A 21,121-nucleotide genomic window follows, 5' to 3' on the forward strand; every position below is an offset into this window, starting at 1 on the left:
CAAAGCCTGATCCTGTGCCCAATAGACTAAATATGAATTTCATCCTTAAGTTTGTCAGCATCAATCTTTTAATCTGTAGAGAATCCCATACTAAGACACTGTACTTAGACATTTTAAAATCCCTTCATACCTCCTTTTTATACTTGAATCAAATTTAATTTTGTCTATAATACAGCAGGAGGAAGAATAATAGAAATGTAGAAATTAAAGATTAAAAAGCCAATGAAGTCTACCAACGGACCTAACCCAATTATCTCAGATCCAAGTCCTAAATCTGTGTGTTATGTATGAGTAGGGGTACTGAGATCTGTTTCAGAACTTTGTAACTTGATCTCATATCTAAGGGAACTTTTTTTGGGGATACAGTGTAGAATTGCTCCATCCAATACAGACTCCAGGATTCTGAACCAGCATAAGGTTAAATGTTTCAAGCTATAGGGCCTCTACTACATACAAATGGGGGGGGGGGGTTATATTCAAAGCCATATACATTTAGCCAAGTTTAAAGCTAGCAAAGCCAAGGGAATATAAAGAAACAACCTCAGACATGTCTTCTGTCTAGTTAATCACATAGCTCTAGGAATAGAGACCCATGTCTTTTCAAACTCCTCAGTCTTCCCCCTCAGGCAGTATGAGAGCTCCTCTAAATTTCCTAGTTCACTCACACGGGAGTTACCATCATTTAGTGTAGATTCGATTTGCAGGCAAGCTTCCAATTTTTCAAAATAATCCTTTCAGCAACTGCAGAAATGCTCTTGGTAACAGCTGTTTCTGGGACTTAGTTAAATTTGTGGTATTTGGTATTACCTCCAGAATAACAAAACTCCACAAGTCACCTGGGACAACTTCATCCAAAATCATGTTCAGCCATCAACTAACATCTCTCTGATTATGATACTTTTCTCCTGAAGGAACTCAGAGCATTTTACCTGGGTGAGAAATGAGTGTGTGATCAGATTGAAGCTATTAGACATGTAATGCTGCTATTGCACCTTTTACTTAAATGATATCTGTATCAAAAACAGATGTACAGTTTGATTTTAATTTCATCACTCACTCTAACACATGGAGCACATTGCTCCAACCCAACTTTATCTTGTTAAGCCAATTTCTGCATGTTAGTAAAGGACCATTTCCTTCTGTATCAATTAATTTTAATTGCAAACAAGTACCCTTGTATTTTTCAGTGACCGGTAGGCAGCCTGTAATGTTATCTGCTTGTACATTGCTGTTAGTTTCCAAAAACTACTTTATTTTATCTTATGTTTATATTTGCAAGTTTCTGTACATCCCAGATTCCTGACACTGTATCATCTCAGTTACATTAATATCATCATGTTTACATTAATCCAGCATGGAGCAATGCATGCTCAGATCCCATGGTGCTAGAGAATCTTATGGAAGTCTGGAAGGTTAGATTTGAGTGCTACTGGCTCTGTACTACAAACAGTCAGGAAGGATGGTGCTATGGGAAAACTAAATTTGATATTGCTGCAGTCAGCCATCTTGTGTGTCCAGCCATTTTGTGTGTGCAGACGAAAACCAAATACCACATAGCTAGAAATAATAGTTAGGGCTCTGAAAGGCAAGGCCAAATAACTGCATGTTTACCATTTTGTTAATCAAAATGGGAGGATGAGATAGAGTTTATATACCATAAGAATGGAAGGAAATGTTTGGATAGTCAACATTGGGTTTAAAGAGCCCCTGACATACATTTTATTGTTGTTATGACTAAAAATGCTAAGCATACTTTGATGATAATGAGCAATTTGTTGACACTAGAAGAATTGGTGACCCACTAGGGGTTACTATGTGACCCACTGGTAGTCACTATGAGTTATGTGGTTTGTCTAAGTTAGCTATGATAGCTTAAGGAAAAGAATATATTTTGAAGCAGTCCGAGGGAGCGTCCCTTCAGGCAGGGAACTGACACCTAAACTCTCCATCAACCAGACAGTAGAAGGAGCCCTGCAAGTATGGCTCGTGATCACTCAAAACCATCTCAGACTTTGGGTAACTATAATATTTGGGGTGCTCTGAAGCTATTGATAGAGCCTATCTGTGTGTTTATGCCTGAGACTTATTAAAACCCTTTTTAGCTAAAAGCAGAGGGCCCAACAGACTTAGACAAGGCGTGTGGGTGGGGGTTCCACACTTCCAGTGGGGCAGAACCTCAGGGAGAAGGGGTGGGACTGGGGCAGCTAGCCCTCAGAGCTACAACAAGCAAAATAAATTATTTTTTACAGTCATCCTTTGGCATTGTTTTCCAGAGGATGGTGTGAAGGCCCAAACTATAACAGGAGTCCATTAAAAAAAGTTCAAGGATAGGTCAATGGCTGTTAACCAGTATGGTGAGGGATGTTGTGCCTAGCCTCTATTTGACAGAAGCTGGGAATGGACAACAGGGGATAGATCACTTGATGATTGCCTCTTCTCTCCATTCCTTCTGAAACACCTCTCATTGGCCACTAGGGGTGTTTATATACATGTATTTGTGTAAACTTGTAATTGCTCAAAGTGTTAGCAGTTACATGTTCATGTGCACGGGGGCAGGCAGGTTACAGAGGCAGCAATGTGGAGGGCAGGCAGCTCTGCAGAACCTGATGCTTACAGGAAGATGGCTTTTTAACCAGCTCCCTTGGAGCACCAGCTCCCACCTGTCATGCCATGCTGCTGCCTCTGCAGGAAGCAGTGAGGGAAGGAGGCAGGTAACTCGGCAGATGTCTATGGTCATGGAGAGCTGGCTTTTAAGCCAGCTCCCTGTGCGTACACACTCCTGCCTCCCGTCCCCCCCATTCTACTGCCTCTAATATGGAGGCAGCAGTGAGGGAGAGAGCAATCAGCATGCAGAAAGCCGGCTTGAAAACCTGCTCCCCACATGTACCAGCTCCTGCCTGCCCTTCACACCCTGTGCTGCTACCTATCTAACAGAGGTGGCAGTGCAGGGGGCCAGGTGGCTCCGGCTCCCCACAAACAGCAGCTCCTACCTGCCCCCATACCTGTTGCATCTCTGGGAGGCAGTGAGGGGCAGGTGGCTCTGTGGGAGCCAGCATGCAAAGGGAGCTGACTTAAAAACTAGCTATCACCTCCCTCCCCCTGTTGCCTTTGATACAGAGCTAGCAGGGAGAGAGGGCATATAACTGTGCAGGTAACAGATGAGCCCAGGGCTATTGGTTAACCATGTACATGATTACATGTTAACATTCTTATTGGTTGTTGTAGGAAGACAGCATACTGGGCTAGATGAACCATTGGCCTGACCCAGTATGGCCATTCTGATGTTCTTATATAGAACCCGGATGTATCTGCCCCTTGCTGTAACCCATTAGACCCCTTTCCTCCCAGAGCTGAGATGAACCCATCACGACTCCTGGGATCTTCTTTCTCTCTCCACAGTTAGTAACACAATAAGAATATACATTCAAATTTTAAGCTTAAGTGACTTGCCACAAGGTGCTAGAACATGTTAGTGTTAGAGCAGAGCAACTCTAATATTTGTTTAATTCTCTTTCTTTTATGTAGGATTTAGATACAGTGCTCCTAACAGCTAAGTTATCTTCCAAAAAACCCTAGTGTTTTCAAGTGCCTTAGTAGTCCCTGAAAAGAGATGGCGTGACTGTGTGTGTGTGCAAGAGAGGAGGGGGTGAATGGAGGGGGGTGGGAGGCAGGATTGGTCCCTCTCCAGATTTGCTGCTTGGCTTGTACTGAAAATGCTTAGTAACACCACTGAAGCAACTACCTTTACTCTGCCCCCATACCCTCACTCTGCCTCCTCTCCCCACTACTGAGGCATGCACAGGTTGCCCTCCCCCTTCCCAAATCTGAATTTGAAATGGGTTTTGGGATTTAGAGGGGGTTTGAAATCTAGATTGGAATTTTTTGGGTCAAGCCATTTCTGCTCAAAATTCTTTACACCCCTTTGCACTTTTAATTTTCAATTGACTTGACTGCAAACACAGTCAGCTTATTGCAGGTGAATGACCTGCAGGGAAAATTTTCCCTAGGCATTTTGCTGCAAAACGATGTTAAAACCACTTTTCCAGAGCATGAAGTGAGGTGACATCTGTGTCTGCAAGACTGGGTGATGATTTCCACCAAGCAACACCGCGATGGGGAAGTTATTGCTCGGCTGAGTGGCTTTTCATTGTTCTCAACAGAGAACTTGTGTGTGCTACAGGGGCCTAGGAAAATGGCCTCTGTAGTTGTGTTACTGCAAACCTTTCTAAAGCTACCCAGAATTACTGGAATTTAGAGTCTGAATTGGGTGATCAGTGCCTCCTATGATCATTCTCATGCCCTGTGCTTTGCTCAGGTTTGTTTATTTAATTCTCCATTTGTCTCTGTTATTTACTCCTGGCCTTGTGGCTTTTGTCACATTGATATCCCTGGAATAGGTTTCAGTTGCTGATGTTTTAAGCACCTTTCTTCTCTTTTGAATAGTTCCTGAAACCCCTTCTGCCTTCTTATTGCAAGGGTGGAGAACCTCTGCTAGGCTGGGCAGATGCAGTTCATCAGGGTTAGCCCCTAGTGGGCTACTCAAGCATCTACAAGCAGCAAGGCCACTCACAGCTCTCTGTGGATGTGGTTCACCATTCCTGGCCAATGGATTAACTTCATCTGGCCTGTAGGCCAGAGATTTCCCACCCCAACTTACTGACTATGACTGGTGTGCACAATATGCCTTATACCAGATTTATTTTTGTAGCTATGTGGTTTAGTTGGTAAACTCTGTGTGTCAGATGCAGAGCTAGAATTTCCCTCGGAATTATTTTCCAGAGGAAAATGAAGAATCATAAAAATCTTGATTTTTTGAAAAAAAATATCGATTTTTTTTCTATTGGTAAAATCTAAATGAGGAACATAATTCCAGATCAGATCTACCTAAATTAGAATATTTAATTTTGTTGAATTGACCCAGACTGTTTAATTTAGAATTAATTCAATACAACATTAAACTGCATTTCCTTATCAGTTCACTGCCTTAGAGTTGTAGTTCAAGCCCCCATTTTCTCCTATAGGCTAAGCTCCCAGAAAAATTAAATCTCTCATAATACAGTCCAGCTTTCCTTCTAATCACACTCTGTGTGTAGCATCATGGACATTGCATGAACTGGATGCATAATGGGTGATACTATCCTATCTATCAATCTGACCAACAGGGAAGAAAGGGAGTATCTGAAATATAACTCCCATGAGGCACACACAAAAAACAAAAACAGATTGATGTTTAAATTAACTTCTGAGTCACTCCACCAAATTGAAATGAAACATTTTAATTTTAAGAATGTTCAATTGTTCCATTTCAATTGAAAAACAATTTTTTTGCCCTTTTCTCTCATAATTATTTTTCCATTTGGTGAAAAATTTAGAAATTTCAACTTTATCCCAATTTGGGTTGAAATGTCAGAATTTCCTGCAGAAAGGAAATTGTGAATTTTGCTCAAATCTAATCAGAGGCCATCTAACCTGTGTGCTCTGATAAGCTCCATGCACACTATATACATAGTAGTGGGGTGAATTAACACTTTAGAATGGGGAGACATTGATGTTGCTGCAAACCTGAGCATTTAGGCCCAAATATTGGATACCTCCAATGGGGAAGGAATTCTCATATCTATTCCTTGTCTGCTTCTGCAGTACCTTCCCTTCGTAGGTGATAATGACTGATAGACTGGCATAGCAGTAAATCGCCACCGCAGGGCATTATGCCAATACTCTCAGGCTACGTCTAGATTGCATCCCTTTTTTGGAAAAGGGATGCAAATTAGACATATCGCAATTGCTAATGAAGCAGGGATTTAAATCTCCCCCACTTCATTAGCAATTGTGATACGTCTAATTTGCATCCCTTTTCCGAAAAAGGGATGCAATCTAGACGTAGCCTCAGGGAAGTGGCCCCTGAAGTGTCATAGTGTGAAGCGGATTCATACTTTATGGGGGGGACAGATAGAGCAGAAACTATTGGAGTAGTGTCACCAAACTGCATTGGTTGTATTGTTTGCAGAAACCTCTATGTTCATACCTCTCTAGGGATGGGAGGCAGGCTTTGCTTCTTATGTTAAGAAAAAAAGAACTAGACCAGTATTTTTCCCTTCTCCCTACGCTGCAATCTGTGCATTTAATATCTTCTTTCCTTCCTGATTGCCTTCTTCAGGGCTGCTAAGAGGTTTGCAAGGCATAGGGCAGCTAGATGAAATTGTAGGTGTCCTTGGTGGGCTATAAACATTGCAGTCATTGCCAGAGTTTGAAGGGGAAAATCTTTAACCTGTTCTTTTGCTGAAAGTTGTTTTATGGCCCCTTTAAAAACAAATTGTAATGAGGATTTGGATTCTTCAGCAAGCAGAAAAAGCCATACATCAAGGTTGTACATGTTACAGCTCTGCAGATTTGTTAACAACACTGTAATTAATACATCCATGAAGCCAACATTCACGTGTAAAGTTAAGAAAGGTGTATGTGTTTACATAGCCAATGACATTTTCACAGGATGTGTAATAGCTGATTTGTAAGTTACTGCCATTCAAAGTGTGTGTGTGAATAAATTCCCACAATGAAGCTTTATAACACATTAATGCTTCTGATGCAAAAATCTATATTTTTTAATCTAATCACACGTGTATTCCTTAAAATACACAGGTCAAATTTAGCTGAAAGGTGTGTAAAATTCCTAATCCCCAAATTTTAGTACCAGTTTTAAAAATCTTGAGGGGATTGTAACAGACCTGTGGGAAGAGTGGATTTTGTGGGTGGGTGGGGAGGACCTCTCATTTAGAAGGTGGGACCAATATCCTGCATGACTCTATATCCTTCCCTCTTCCCCAGACATGGCAGAGCACTCTTTGTGAAAATCCTCAGAAGCTTAGGCTGCACTGTTATATAGCGTGCCCTTCACTCTGAGCAGCCCCCCCTAAGCTGAGGACAGTCATAAATAGAATTGTGCAAATAACTCATATCTTTGGTTTGCTGGCCAAACAGAAAAAGCACGTAATTTTGTTTGGGCTGAGAAAAACCTTCATTTCAGTTCATTTCCAATTTTTAAACTGTATTGCAATTTGATTTAAAAAATAAAATGCTAAATGGATTCATCTGAACAAAAAAGTCAAAATGTTTGATTTTTTTTCCCAACCAAAACAATTCAACAAATTCAACATCAATCTGTGACAGGTTTCAGTCAAATCTACAATTTTCAATTATAAAGGTTTTGTCAGAAAAATGTCATCCAGTTCTAGCCACTTGCACTGAAGCAGCTGGGCACCCAACACCAGCTTGCCCACAGGTTGACTTAATCAAAAAGAGAGAGGGTTTTAGTGAGTTCACATAGAAGAGCTAAAGTCAGAAATGGTGACAACCATATAAAGGAGAAACACACATCTAAAAGCCTAAAACTTTATGTAGAAATATAGAGTCTTTGTTCAAGTTGGCTGTTCCCTTGTCCTCCATCTTCTTTCCAGCTTTTTACTGCTCAGACTGGTCAGGACCCATCCCTGAGACCAAATCACTTGGTTTTTTTGTCTCCTTAAGATGAGTGAACGTTGGAGGTTCTCCCCCACTCTTTTTATAGTTCAGTGAAATGTATTCTTCTGAAAGATATGGCTAAATGGAGTACATTAGTTCCTGCTGAGTAAAGGAGCCATGAGATCTGGAAGATAAGACTCCATGCTGGCTCTTCCCCAGCTGGTGTTTGGTATGCTGATTATCTCTTCCTGATGCAACTTCAGATACAAATGAACAGCCTGTTGAATTTTGGCCCCACCTGGTATAAGGTGTCAGGATCTTTCCTTTGTCTGGAGAAAAGCTGCTTATTAATTCCACCTGAAATTCCTGGTATAAACACCTTTTAGTCACAGACTTTTTAACACATTAAATTACTGAGTATGAATAATTTCACATGCAGCATTGTAACATATTTTACAATGGTATTAGAGACACTAACCAGTATGCTGTCGTTTTCAAAGGCATATTTTGTATAAAAATAATTCCATGATGTGCAGTACTAGGGACTCACTGGTACTCAGTGTGGAGGATACATCTAGCACTTAACCTTACTTGTACACATGTGTACTCTCCATTCACATGTAATCTGGAGTGCAACAGGCTTTCACTGCCTGCCAAGGAGAGCACAAAGATTTGTCAGATCATCACCAGAGAGTTTAAGTAATTTGCCTTGTAAAAAGATAAGGAAATAGCATCAGAGTAAAAAGGAAATAGCATCAGAGTAAAAAAACAACCCAAGGCTGTGTCTAGACTACATGCCTCTGTCGTCAGAGGCATGTAGATTAGACACATAGGCAAAGGCAAATGAAGCCACGATTTAAATGATCGCGGCTTCATTTACATTTACATGGCTGCCGTGCTGAGCCGACAAACAGCTGATCAGCTGTTTGTCCGCTCAGCGCGCTAGTCTGGACGCTCCCCTGCTGACATCAAAGCCCTTTGTCGGCAGCCCCGTTATTCCTCGTGGGACGAGGTTTACCGGGGCTGCCGACAAAGGGCTTTGATGTCAGCAGGGGAGGGTCCAGACTAGCGCGCTGAGCGGACAAACAGCTGATCAGCTGTTTGTCGGCTCAGCGCGGCAGCCATGCAAATGTAAATGAAGCCGCGATCATTTAAATCGCGGCTTCATTTGCCTTTGCCAAAACAACAAATCTACATGCCTCTGACGACAGAGGCATGTAGTTTAGACGTACCCCAAGAGTCCTTATCCCTCTGCATTAACTGCTAAACAACATTCACTTTCACAGAAACAGCCTGACTAATCCATGTTCTCCTGATTCCTAGAAGAGCTTCCTGCCAGACTGAAAAAATTTAAAAATAAAGACAGTCAATTCTTAATGAGTTCTTCAATTTTGTTTCTTGATTAGCTGAAACTGGTTAACTTTACTATATATATAATAAAAAATCAGGAGTTTGACATTAATGAGACATTTGTTTGATTTATCTTTTTACAAGGCAAATCATATAGTAATGTTATTGTTGGAGAAAGCTACTCTAGCACTGCCTTTATTATAGAACTGAATGTAAATTGCAGCAAATCTGTTCTCTTCTGAATAATCTTATGTTAGGGCCTGATTCTCAGCTTCACCTAGTGCAAGAAACAACAACAAAAAACTGCCTTTAGTTTCCTGATCCTGTTCTAAGGTGGTCTGAGCCCCACAATACATTATAGTAATCTGGGAGCTGCTCTAAGATATGCCTGCTGGTTTTCACCCTGGCAAAAAAGGCCATCTGCTAAGGATAGTAGAAGGATAGTAATCCCTGGACACATCTCCTTATAGCTTCTCATGCCCACTTATGCTACTGGGAGGTGTTTCAGAAGCTAGCTATGTCTACCCTATATCCACTTGGAACTGTCCATGCTTGAGGAAATCCAGTTTCTTCCCACTCCCTGTGTGCCACTGGTTTAGTGCTAATGGAGTAGAGAGGATGACATAATCTTGGAATCAGCAAAGGCATTAATAGCTACTGGTACTCTGGTAACACAGAAGTACATTTAATAGCAGTGTTTTGGGCCAGAGCAGGGGCTGATGGTTACATACATAGTGTTGCGGTGAGAATCATTCCCATGTTTTTTGTTGGTAGTCCGTCATGTCCGACGATGACATCTTGAGCTTGCACAGGCTCGAAAGAGATGAGAATGTGCAAAGAACCTGTGTGGGAAAGTGTTTAAAGTGGAAAAGCCGTTGCACAGGGGCAGTTCCAATCTCTTGGCCTAAGAAGCCTGGTTCTAGTGGTACGAAAAGTCATCACGGCTGGAGACGTCCTAGGCTGCAGTGGATGGTCATGGCGTCTTCAGTGCCTTGTCATGTCCTTCACTCTCCACAGAGTGTTGCAGAACCGCCTTCCTGGTCGTTGGATCTCACTGTTGATCTCATCCGCACAGTTCGCCGGAGACAACTTCGCATGCTGGGGTAGGCAAGTCCCTATCTCACCGAAGGTCTCAGACCTGTCAGCTACCCTCACCTGGTTTAGCCCGCCTGTCGAAGCGGTTTATCAGGATGTGGCTGCTGAGCATGCTACAGCTCCTTGGAGCCACAGGTGAGATCTGTGTGCCATGTGGGGACCAAAGGTGCACAAACTGCCCCCGAAGAGCCACAACAAGTCCCCACACCAGAGATGCTACCCCTCCCTGGGCACCCCAGATATTCCCATGTATATACCTGGTAAAACTCTAAATACATTGACTGAGCCTGTTGGGGGAGGTTTTTTTAATGTCTTCCATTTTGTTTTCCTCTTCAAGATGGCAGCCAGCCTTCTGGTCACCATCTCCTGTCAGGCAAGGCAGGAAAATGGGTGACATAACCCTAATCTTCCAGGTAACTAGGCGGTTCATAAAGGGAGTTCACGCTCTCCTCAGGGCGCTCTCTGTGTGTATGTTATCAACACAACCCAGTGGTGCTAGGATAACAGCTAGCAGGCTGTTTGGCTTTATAGGCCATCTGGGGCAGAAGCAAGTCTGGTTGCTGACAGCCCTTTGTGGTGCAGCAATCTAGTTTCACAGCTGTAACGACTGCTAGCTCAGGGTTTATTTGTTTTAGTTAGGTGTCTGCAGCAGGGCCAATCATACTCACACACATACACACCGTCTCATCCTCCAGTCTGCACACTGCATGCAGGATGGCGTGTCAAGTATAGAAGAAAGGAAGAAAGAAGACCAGAAGGAAGACAACTGGTTCTCTGCAACTCCATCCCATCTCTGCTTGTTCCTTTCCCTCATCCTGGAAATGATCATCTACCTCTTTTCTCCGGACATCGAGACAGTGGTAGGATTGTTTAAATCATTCCTGTTTGGGGTTCTGGCCTCACGCCAGGCTTCATTTGTGATGAATGGATCTTATGTTTGCTTTCTAAATTTAGTATTTTGTTAAATAAACCAGTTATTGCTTTAGCTATTTTTGTTTGACTTGATTAATTCACGGTGATACAGATACGGTGCAGGTGTAGAACCTGTGTCCCAATAAGCAGGACTCAGTCTTGGTCTTTTTGAAGTCAGCAAAATCACCACAGCTGTGTCTAGACTGGCAAGTTTTTCCACAAAAGCAGCTGCTTTTGTGGAAAAACTTGCCAGCTGTCTACACTGGCCGCTTGAATTTCCGCAAGAACACTGACGATCTCATGTAAGATTGTCAGTGTTCTTGCGGAAATACTATGCTGCTTCCATTCAGGCAAAAGCCCTCTTGCGCAAATGCTTTTGTGCAAGAGGGCCAGTGTAGACAACACGGTATTGTTTTGCGCAAAAATCTGGTGTGGGGTAACAATCAGGTCCTACATAATGCTCATTACCTCCTCCTCATACGCACTCAGTGGCAGAAATCTAGTGTAGCATCCCTCCCTAGAGCTGTTTTGCATGTGGAGATGTCATGTAATAATCCCTAAAATAACCTTCAAGGAGGCACTTTCACTCACATCAACTGGCTGTGTAAACCCATTTCCCTTGTTTTTCTCATACCCTTCTAGTCAGAGATTTTTGTGCTGAAACTTAAATATTTAGAAACATCTTCCAGATGCATCCTAAAATAGAGATGGCCCTAGCAAGAGGATAGTCAGCAGCCAGCCTTTGCAAGACATCTGAATCTGTCAAACAAATCTCTTCAGACCTCTATGTGGAAAATAACAGTGGCTTAAAATCCCTAGCTGATTTTGACATGATCCTTGGACAAACACTGCCAAAATGAGTTCCCTGCCCAAGTAAGTACTTCAGGATTTGGCCTAACAGTAGCATTTGGTTATCATTCCCATATTAGACACTGTAGAAACAGCTGGAAACAAGGAGAAGTCAACACCATAACACTGTCTGGACCAGTGTTGTATTGCCCTCTCATGATCTACACAGCAGTTTGGTAGCCACTGCCATACCACCCCTACCAAGGGAATGTAGAGCAGAATCACTTAATTAGCTAAATTGGAATTGCCCTGGATCATACAGCTAATATCCTGATCTTTAGGAAAGTGTCAAGGGATCTTGAATGACCATGAGCAACCACATCTCACCTGGAAAATGGCATCTCTAACAGCACAGTGCCTCTTAACACTATGATCACTCATCACTGAGCCAGAGATGCGAGTACCGCCTTCTGAACCACTAACCCCATTTTCCTGGGTGGATACCAATCCTTATACTAGCAAGGGTTAATTTTGATTAGCTTGTGAAATCTGTGCTTACCACCTTACATGGCATGTCTGCTCAGACACTGACCAAGTCAGCTTATATCTGGCCTGTCCTGCTAGCTTAAATCACCTTGTGACAGAGAAAGTGCTGACTTCCTCACTGAGCTCTCTGCTACGATCTTTGAATGGCATGTACCACTTATTGGCTTTCACCTTGATTCAGTATCCAAGGGTACGTCTAGACTACAGGCTTTTGTCGACAGAAGTTTTGTTGACATACTGTCGACAAAGAGAACTAGACTACCTCCAGTTCTGTCGACAAAGTAAACCGCTTTGTCAACATGACAGTGTAGATGCAAAGGACAGTATAGATGCAATAATGCCTTCTGTTGACAGAACTGCTAAGTTCTGTCAACGTTATGTTGACAGAACTCAGCGGCAGTGTAGACGCAGGTATAGTTTTGTCAATAAAAATCCACTTTTGTCGACAAAACCCTGTAGTCTAGAAACACCCCAAGTGTTGCCACCTTTTAATAACTCCAATTAACCTGAAAAATCACAGGGACTTCACCAACTTCCACCCCACCATCAACATCAGCCTGGACCAGTCCACACGAGAGATCCATTTCCTTGACACTACAATTGCATGATGGACAAATTTCTACCACCCTATACCAGAAACCTACCAACCGCTACACTTACCTTCATTTATCTAGCTTTCATCCCAGACACATTTCTTAATCTATTGTATACAGCCAGGCCCTAAGATACAACCGGATTTACTCCAATCCCACAGACAGAGATAAGCACCTACAGGATCTACATAGAGCATTCATAAAACTGAAATACCCACCCGGAGAAGAGAAAAAACAGATTGATAGAGCCAAAAAAGTACCCAGACATGATTTACTTCAAGACAGGCCAAAAAGAGAAAACAACAGAATTCCACTTGCCATCACCTACAGTCCATAACTTAAATCCCTCCAACTCATTATCCACAATTTGCAATCTATCCTGGAAAATGACCCCTCACTCTCAGAGGCCTTGGGAGAAAGGCTAATCCTCACTTACAGACAACCCCCTAACCTCAAACAAATTCTTTCCAATAACCATGCAACACACTGCCATCATAATCATCCAGGAACCCACCCCTACAATCAGCCCCAGTGCCAACTCTGCCCACACATCTACACAAGCGATTTCATTGCTGGACCCAACCTCATCAGCCACCAAATCAGAGGCTCATTTAATTGCACATCCACTTAAGTGATCTATACCAACAATGCCCCACTGCTATGTATAATGGCCAAACTGGACAGTCTCTACAGGAAAGAATTAACGAGCACAAATCAGATGTCCGAAAAAGGATACACGAAAACCTGTTGGAGAACACTATAATCTACTGGGACACTCCCTAATGGATCTCCAAGTCACTGTTTTGTTTCAGGCCAATTCCACAATCCAAATACACAGAGAAGGATTGGAATTTAACTTCATTTACAAGATTAATTCTTATGCAAATGGTATGAACAAGGATATCGTCTGGCTCACACACTACCTTCCACATCCAATGACTTAAACTACCAACTAAACAATGGAGATGCAAATTGTTCTTATAGAATCATAGAATACTAGGACTGGAAGGGACCTCGAGAAGTCATCGAGTCCAGTCCCCTGCCCTCATGGCAGGACCAAATACTGTCTAGACCATCCCTGATAGACATTTATCTAACCTACTCTTAAATATCTCCACAGGTAGAGATTCCACAACCTCCCTGGCAATTTATTCCAGTGTTTGACCACCCTGACAGGTAGGAACTTTTTCCTAATGTCCAACCTAAACCTCCCTCGCTGCAGTTTAAGCCCATTGCTTTTTGTTCTATCCTCAGAGGCCAAGATGAATAAGTTTTTTCTCCCCTCCTTATGACACCCTTTTAGATATCTGAAAACTGCTATTATGTCCCCCTTTTCTAAACTAAACAAACCCAATTCCTTCAGTATTCCCTCATAGGTCATGTTCTCTAGAACTTTAATCACTCTCGTTGCTCTTCTCTGGACCCTCCCCAATTTCTTCAAATCTTTCTTGAAATGTGGTTCCCAGAACTGGACACAATACTCCAATTGAGGCCTAACCAGCTCACAACACACCTGTTAATACATCCCAGAATCATGTTTGCAACAGCATCACGCTGTTGACTCATATTTAACTTGTGGTCCACTATAACCCCTAGATCCCTTTCTGCCGTACTCCTTCCCAGACCGTCGCTTCCCATTCTGTATGGCTACGTCTACATTGGCCCCTGCTCCGGAAGAGGCATGTTAATTTCCAACTTCAGAATAGGGAAATCCGCAGGGGATTTAAATATCCCCCGCGGGATTTAAATAAACATGGTCGCCGCTTTTTTTCCGGCTTGGGGAAAAGCCAGAAAAAAACGTCTAGACTGGCGCGATCCTCCGGAATAAAGCCCTTTTCCGGAAGATCTCTTATTCCTACTTCAAAGTAGAAATAAGAGATCCTCCGGAAAAGGGCTTTATTTCGGAGGATCGCGCCAGTCTAGACGCTTTTTTCCGGCTTTTCCCCAAGCCGGAAAAAAAGCGGCGGCCATGTTTATTTAAATCCCGCAGGGGATATTTAAATCTCCCGCGGATTTCCCTATTCTGAAGTTGGAAATTAACATGCCTCTTCCGGAGAAGGGGCCAATGTAGACGTAGCCTATGTGTGAAACTGATTGTTCTTTCCTAAGTGGAGCACTTTGCATTTGTCTTTATTAAACTTCATCAGCCTGTTGTAAACTTATTAGCCTGTTGTAATTATTTGAACCATCTACTCACTGTCTCTCTCTTTTTATTTTTTTCTCCCTTCCCCCTCCTTTTAACTCTTTTTCCCCCTCTCCTCCACCCTTTCCCTTATTTATTCTTTGATCTAGACTTCTAATACTCCTATCATCTGAAGAAGTGGGTTGCACCCACAAAAGCTCATGATATCATCTACATCTTTTGTTATTCTTTAAGGTATTACTAGTGTATTTGTGGTTTTTTAAGTTTAACCTGATAATAGTTCTTGAAACTCCTGATCTTGCTGCACTGGATCTGAATCCAGAAATATATGTATTTCCAAGCCCTTAACACAATATTGCAAGAGATGAAACAATTGTAATAGCAATGCAAAATCACTCAGTTCACCAGGTCTCCCATTCCACTTTCAGAGACTTCTGCCTTCTGATTGTTGTGCATTGGGATGTTCACAGGAAATCCAGGCTGTAATGTAGTTGTATGTTTTGTCTCTCAACAGATGGCTGCTCTCTCTTGTGTGTGCCAAAGCATTTCTGGGATTTCAGAATTGACAAAGGATACAAAAAGGACAAATATTTATTGAAATAATTATTTTGCAAATTGGATGTAGTTTAATAGCTTCTAGAGACTGTTGACTTGTATCTTATGGTTCCTCTTGCCAAAGAAAAGGAAGGTTTATCAACTGCTTGAGTAGCTGTCACATTCCATGAAGTGAAAGACACAGACTGAGTCATACAGATGGTGCTGCTGGAAGGCCCATATATAGGCAAAGCATCTCCAGAGGATTTGAACCAAGCATTCTGTGATGCCAAAGCAGTGGCACAACAGCTGGAGCTGAAGTGCTCTTAACTCTTTACAGTAGAAGCCTTTGTAGCCTCTTACCATCCACCAGCCACTAGGGTATTAGGATGAGACAGTGATTTCAATTTCATTGCTATAAATCCATTGACTTCAGTGTATTTAAACTGGCGAAAAGCCAACCTAGTAACAGCTACATACGTTTCCCATCCTAACACCATGCCAAAAGTTCTGGACTGCACCTTTGGTCCTATGCCTTTCAGGTGCAGCACATAGAGTATATTTTGCAGATGCCACTCCAGCACAGCATGCACTTGTCAAATAACCTGTTCCAATAGGACAACCGTGCATGTGTGCTTCCTTAGAATTTGAACCATGGCTAGAGTGTGCACATGCAGTATATGCCCATGCTAGGAGCTGAGCTGAGAATTAGTCTGTCTTTGTGGTCAGCAAGCAGCAGCAGTTTTGCATACTATTCTGCAGACATACTGCAAACTAAAATTCAGCAAGTTTTGCTTAACAATATGCTGCATGAGCTTCAATCTTTCCAATGACTGCAAGACGGGGTTTCAAGCAAACCGAAGTCAACTATCTAAAAAATCTGGGTGATTTAGGATTGTCAGTGAAAACAAACAGAAATAACCATGCACTGTGGCACCATTTATTCAAAGATCACAAAGTGGCAAATAAAATGTAATGGTGCTTTATAGATGTTAATGTAGCCTTCACAGTGCTCCTGCAAGGTCAGGAAGTATTATTTTTGCTAGTGAGAATGCTGTGGTACAAGGAAATTGGTAGATTTGATTTGAGCACCAAAACCTCTTATAAACCATTGTCTACCATGAATCTCAGAGAAGACTCCCCATTAATGTTGCTTTGGGAAGTAATTCTGTGACACACACACACACACACACACACACACACACACACACACACACACACACACACACACACACACACACACACAAAGGAGCTTCTCAGAGACTGGTCAAGATTATTCAAGCAAAAAGGATGAGGTCCCTGGACAATCATGTTTCTAAGCTTTTGGCTGGGATCATGGTTTCTGTGATTACCTAGATTAAGCTGATTGTGGAGCATTCCCACTTTCTAGAGTTTGGCCAAGCCTTAAAAATACTGGAGTTAGAACCTGTCATATCACCAGAGTAGTTTGGCTGTTTGACGAGATTTTGAAACAAGTCCTTTTGGGTACAGTTGGGATGATTTTATGATTATGGATACCAGCTTTTAGTAGCTTTGTTGTATGAATATTGGAACTTTCAAGATCTGTCTTTTAATATTGTCTGATAGCCTATTTCCAGTGTTACCTGCCTCCTGCCAAGTTGCTGTGGGGATTGTAGTTGGTTGACACAAACAGAACTCAATGATAAGCTTGTCCATGCAGACCACCCGTTCTGAGAGAACCCTGGTTTTGGTTTTATTAAAAATAAGCTCTTCCATGTGGCAGTTCTGGAAACACATCTCTATGGGACAAATTCTGTGTTAATTTTTTATTAGTTTATACCTGTGTAAAATTTCCAGCTGGCCAGAGGCTTTAGCTAACATACATAGACACACTGTGTTTCATACCTTTGGATATGTTCTTTTAGCTTGGAAACTGCACCACTATAATGCCTGTGTGTTGGGAAGACATTTAAGTTTGGTGTTCCTAGCTCTGTGAATACATATGCAGGTTAGAAGTCCTTGTATGTATGTACATCAGCCCAGATCTTGCAGTCTTTTGCCTATTCTTTCTGTGAAGATGTGCAGAGTGTTTAGTGCACAAACAGACAAGGGGAAAGGTGTGAAAGGGAAGACATGGATTATCTTGCCACTTCCTGAAATAACTTGTTTCTAATTTAAATGTTCCTCTGTGGTGTTGGCAATCCAAAGTCAGCAGCACCTTCTTAGTACAAGAGAAATGGAAAATGAAACTAAATAGTCCCTTTCTGGCACATGATACAGACCAGTCAATTTTTCTTGTTCAACTAAATAAAATAAAAAATTTAAAGAGATAAAAGAAGAGATAAAAATTAGATTTAATAACTCTATCTACCGTTGGAGCTTATATAGCACCAATAACCATGGTATCCAAGTGCTATGTAAATTATTTAGTTTGAATGATCTGAAGGATTATAACTCAGGCAAAGAATTAAATTTTAAATAGCTGAGGCCAATTTTTTATCTCAGTAACACTGGTGTAAGTCTAGGGTAGTCCTCTTGGTTTCACTGGATTTACTCCAGCTTTACACAAGTGCGCCTTTAAGAGAAGAATGTAGCCCCTGATTCTTCACTTGAACAGTGTTCCTTTAAATTAAGTCTTTGGCTACACCTGAGTGAAGCAGCTGTAATCAGAGAGCGCTTAGCATGCAAATGAAAAAACATAATATTTGTTGCATGGGTTGCCATATGCACAGGCATCATGCTCTCAGAGTAACGGTCTATGGTGTTGTTAAGTGTCTAAAAGTGCCAAGGATTGTGATGGGGTTGTAGAGTACAAATTAATTATCTCTAAAATTGCCTCTGCTTATTTCTCGCATGAAGGGGCAGCATCTTCACTGGAACCGCTTACATATAGTAGCTCAGGATTAAGGGCCGTTGATTGAATAGAGGATATTTTGTGGATGTCCATAAAGAGGAAGAGTAGAAATATGGCAGTTTCAGGTTTTACAGAACTGAGTCTGCAGTTCTGGGTAATTACCTAGTAAATATTCTTTTGAAATCCCTTCTTGGGGCAATGGGTGGAAAGTGTAAAAAGTTGGAAGATACGGTATCTCATTATTTGCTGGTGATTCTGGTGCCTCCACACATGTTTGTAGAAGTCTGCTTTCAGCAGGTTTGTTCTAAGGATCTAATCCTGCAAGGTGCTGAGTAACTCCTGCAATGTGTCTAATGTTCTCAGCTTCCATGTAGGTTAAATGGGTCTGATGTTTCAAGTTAGTAAGTGATCGCAACATCTGTCGACTCCATGAGGAATCAATGTTGGTCAGCATAGGCCAAATTCTGAGGTGTCCTGAATCCCCTGAAATCTTACTGTCTTCATGATGAGCTCTTGCTGAATGCCTAGCTCTTGTTTTGATTTTAGGCCTGATTTCAAGGCCATTAAAAAAAACAAAAACAAAAACAGAAAGACTCTGTTAACTTCAGTGGAATTTGGATCAGGCCCTGGGCTTTATGCTTTTTGGTTTTCTTTATGAATTTAGTAAAGGTTCTGCATTAACAGAACCTGGAATGGAACTGTCTGGATTCCAAAGCAGGTACAGCATAGAGGGGACAACCTTCTCCCTACACAAGTCCAACCTTTGGCCTCAACACCAACATCAATATTACACAGGACAGGAGGATTAGCTTTTCTTTCTAGTCCTACATTTGCTCTCCCTGCCTTTTCCCCTCAGACAAAGCTCTGCATCTCCCAGATGCTGCTTTCCTTTCCATGGCCAAACTAGCTTATTTTTTTCAGTTTGTCCTGAAAAGTTCCACTGGGGACATTGAATTGATCCACTCTAAAACTGTTCATCCTTATATCCAAGAACCAAACAAAGAGGGTTATAAATGGGAAGGCAGGGAATCAGAATTGAGTTAGGTATAATGTAAATTCTGTGGGTCACTATATTTAACTAAGACTAGTGCTAAGAAGCTACAACATTTCCTTCGTGGACAGTAGCGGAGGGGATGGGGAGCTGGACAAAGCACGTTTTATTTGAGGGCAGGGAACACTAACAGACAAGAGGGTATGCCAGACCAATGACATTCTTCCTTTTCTGTGGGTGTTTTGTGAAGAATTAAAGAACAGGTCTGTTGAGTGCACAAAGAGTCAAATCACCGAGGTGAGAGGTAAGTAGCTGAATGACTTTTTAATCCTGCCAGCCTTGAGCTTTTACACTTCTCTAATAAAGTTACCTAGTGGCCTGTCAAAACATGGCTCTATGTAGGTTCCACAAATCATATATATTTTTGTTAGTGTCTCAGCCCTGGTTTACCCTATAGAGTTATTTCAAAATAACTCCCCCCGCCCCTTATTTCAAAATAATAAGTGAAGTGTCCACACTACCAAGCCCGGTATTTAAAAATAATGGGCTGGTTATTTTGAAATCTGTATTCCTGCTTTCCTCGGGGAGTAAGCTTATTTCAAAATAGTTATTTTGGGAATTATTATTTCAAATGTAGTTATTTAAAAATAATTTCCTACTGTAGACATGCCCATGCCCTAAGGTACCACAGGGCTACACATTTTTTGTGATGAGGTATAGATATCCTCCCCTTCCTAGTGGATACTTGTGCAGCTGTAGCCAAGCTTCCATGTGATAATGGGCAGAGCAGAGGGTCAGGTTCTAAGGGCCTCCTTCCTTATGTAGCCATAAGAATGGCCAAATTGGGTAAGACCAAAGGTCCATCTAGCTCAGTATCCTGTCTGCCAACAGTGGCAAGTGGCCAGTGCCCCAGAGAGAATGAATAGAACAGATAATCATCAACTGATCCATTCCCTGTTGTTCATTCCCAGCTTCTGGCAAACGAGGATTAGGACACCAACCCTGCCCATACTGGCTAATAGCCATCGATGAACATATAGAATCAGAGAACTGGAAGGAACCTTGAGAGGTCATCAAGTCCAACTCCCTGCACACATGGCAGGACTAAGCATCATCAGTCATGCCTGACAAATGTTTGCCTAACCTGCTTTTAAAAATCTCCATGTGGTGGAAATTCCTCAATCTCCCTAAGCTATTTATTTCAGTGCGTAACTAACCAGCCAGTTAGGAAGTTTTCCCCAATATCCAATCTAAACTTTCCTTGCTGCACTTTAAGCCCATTGCTTTTTGTCCTGCCCTCAGAGATTAAGGAGAATAATTTTTTCTCCCTCCTCCTCGTCACAACATTTTATTCAACTTTTTTCTTGAAAGCTGTTAGCAAGCCCTCTCTCTAAAATGAACACAATGCTCCAGTTGAGGCCTAAACAGTGCAAAGTAAAGTAGAAGAATTACTTCTCATGTCTTGCTTACAACACTCCTGTTAATACATTCCAGAATGGCATTTGATAGTTTTGCAGCTATGTCACATTGTTGATTCATATTTAATGTGTGGTCCACTTATCACCTTATCATCTTCTAGATGTTTTCAAATCAATTCCTTAATTATTTGCTCCATTATCTTTCCTAGCACAGAAGTTAAGATGACTGGTTTGTAGTTTTCTGGGTTGTCCTTATTTCCTTTTTTTATAGATGGGCACTATATTTGCTCTTTTCCAGTCTTCTGGAATCTCTCCCAACTTCCATGATTTTTCAAAGATAATAGATAATGGCTCAAATATCTCCTGAATCAGCTCCCTGTCTACACAGCAGGGTTAAAGACAAAATAAGTTATGCAATTTGATTTTGTTAATTAAAACTGACAATTCTTCTCTCTGTTTGGGTAGTCTGTAGTAGTT

General features: G+C 41.7%; 1 protein-coding gene and 1 non-coding gene across 5 annotated transcripts in view; both read left to right on the forward strand.

The window, feature by feature from the left end:
- Positions 1-18,867, forward strand: part of LOC142829096 (uncharacterized) — a 69,981-nt gene extending 51,114 nt beyond the window's left edge. Inside the window, exons 3-6 of one of the 4 annotated variants that reach the window (XR_016349608.1) lie at positions 9,826-10,038; positions 10,599-10,763; positions 13,864-13,919; positions 15,401-18,867. Coding sequence is in view for 1 of the 4 variants with exons in the window: in XM_089778401.1 (XP_089634527.1) it covers positions 10,212-10,316; positions 10,599-10,763; positions 13,864-13,919; positions 15,401-15,452 (378 nt within the window). In the remaining 3 variants the exon portion in view is untranslated. Of the gene's footprint in view, positions 1-9,825; positions 10,317-10,598; positions 10,764-13,863; positions 13,920-15,400 lie in introns of all 4 variants that reach the window. The other 3 variants (XR_016349609.1, XR_016349610.1, XM_089778401.1) reach the window with 3 other exon arrangements.
- Positions 8,365-8,555, forward strand: LOC142829388 (small nucleolar RNA SNORD17). Its single transcript, XR_012903774.1, has one exon. It is a non-coding gene; the product is annotated as a small nucleolar RNA SNORD17 (small nucleolar RNA).
- Positions 18,868-21,121: the final 2,254 nt, after the last annotated feature.

Source organism: Pelodiscus sinensis, chromosome 5, assembly GCF_052426305.1.
Source record: "Pelodiscus sinensis isolate ZL-2025 chromosome 5, ASM5242630v1, whole genome shotgun sequence".
Taxonomy (NCBI): Eukaryota; Metazoa; Chordata; order Testudines; family Trionychidae; genus Pelodiscus; species Pelodiscus sinensis.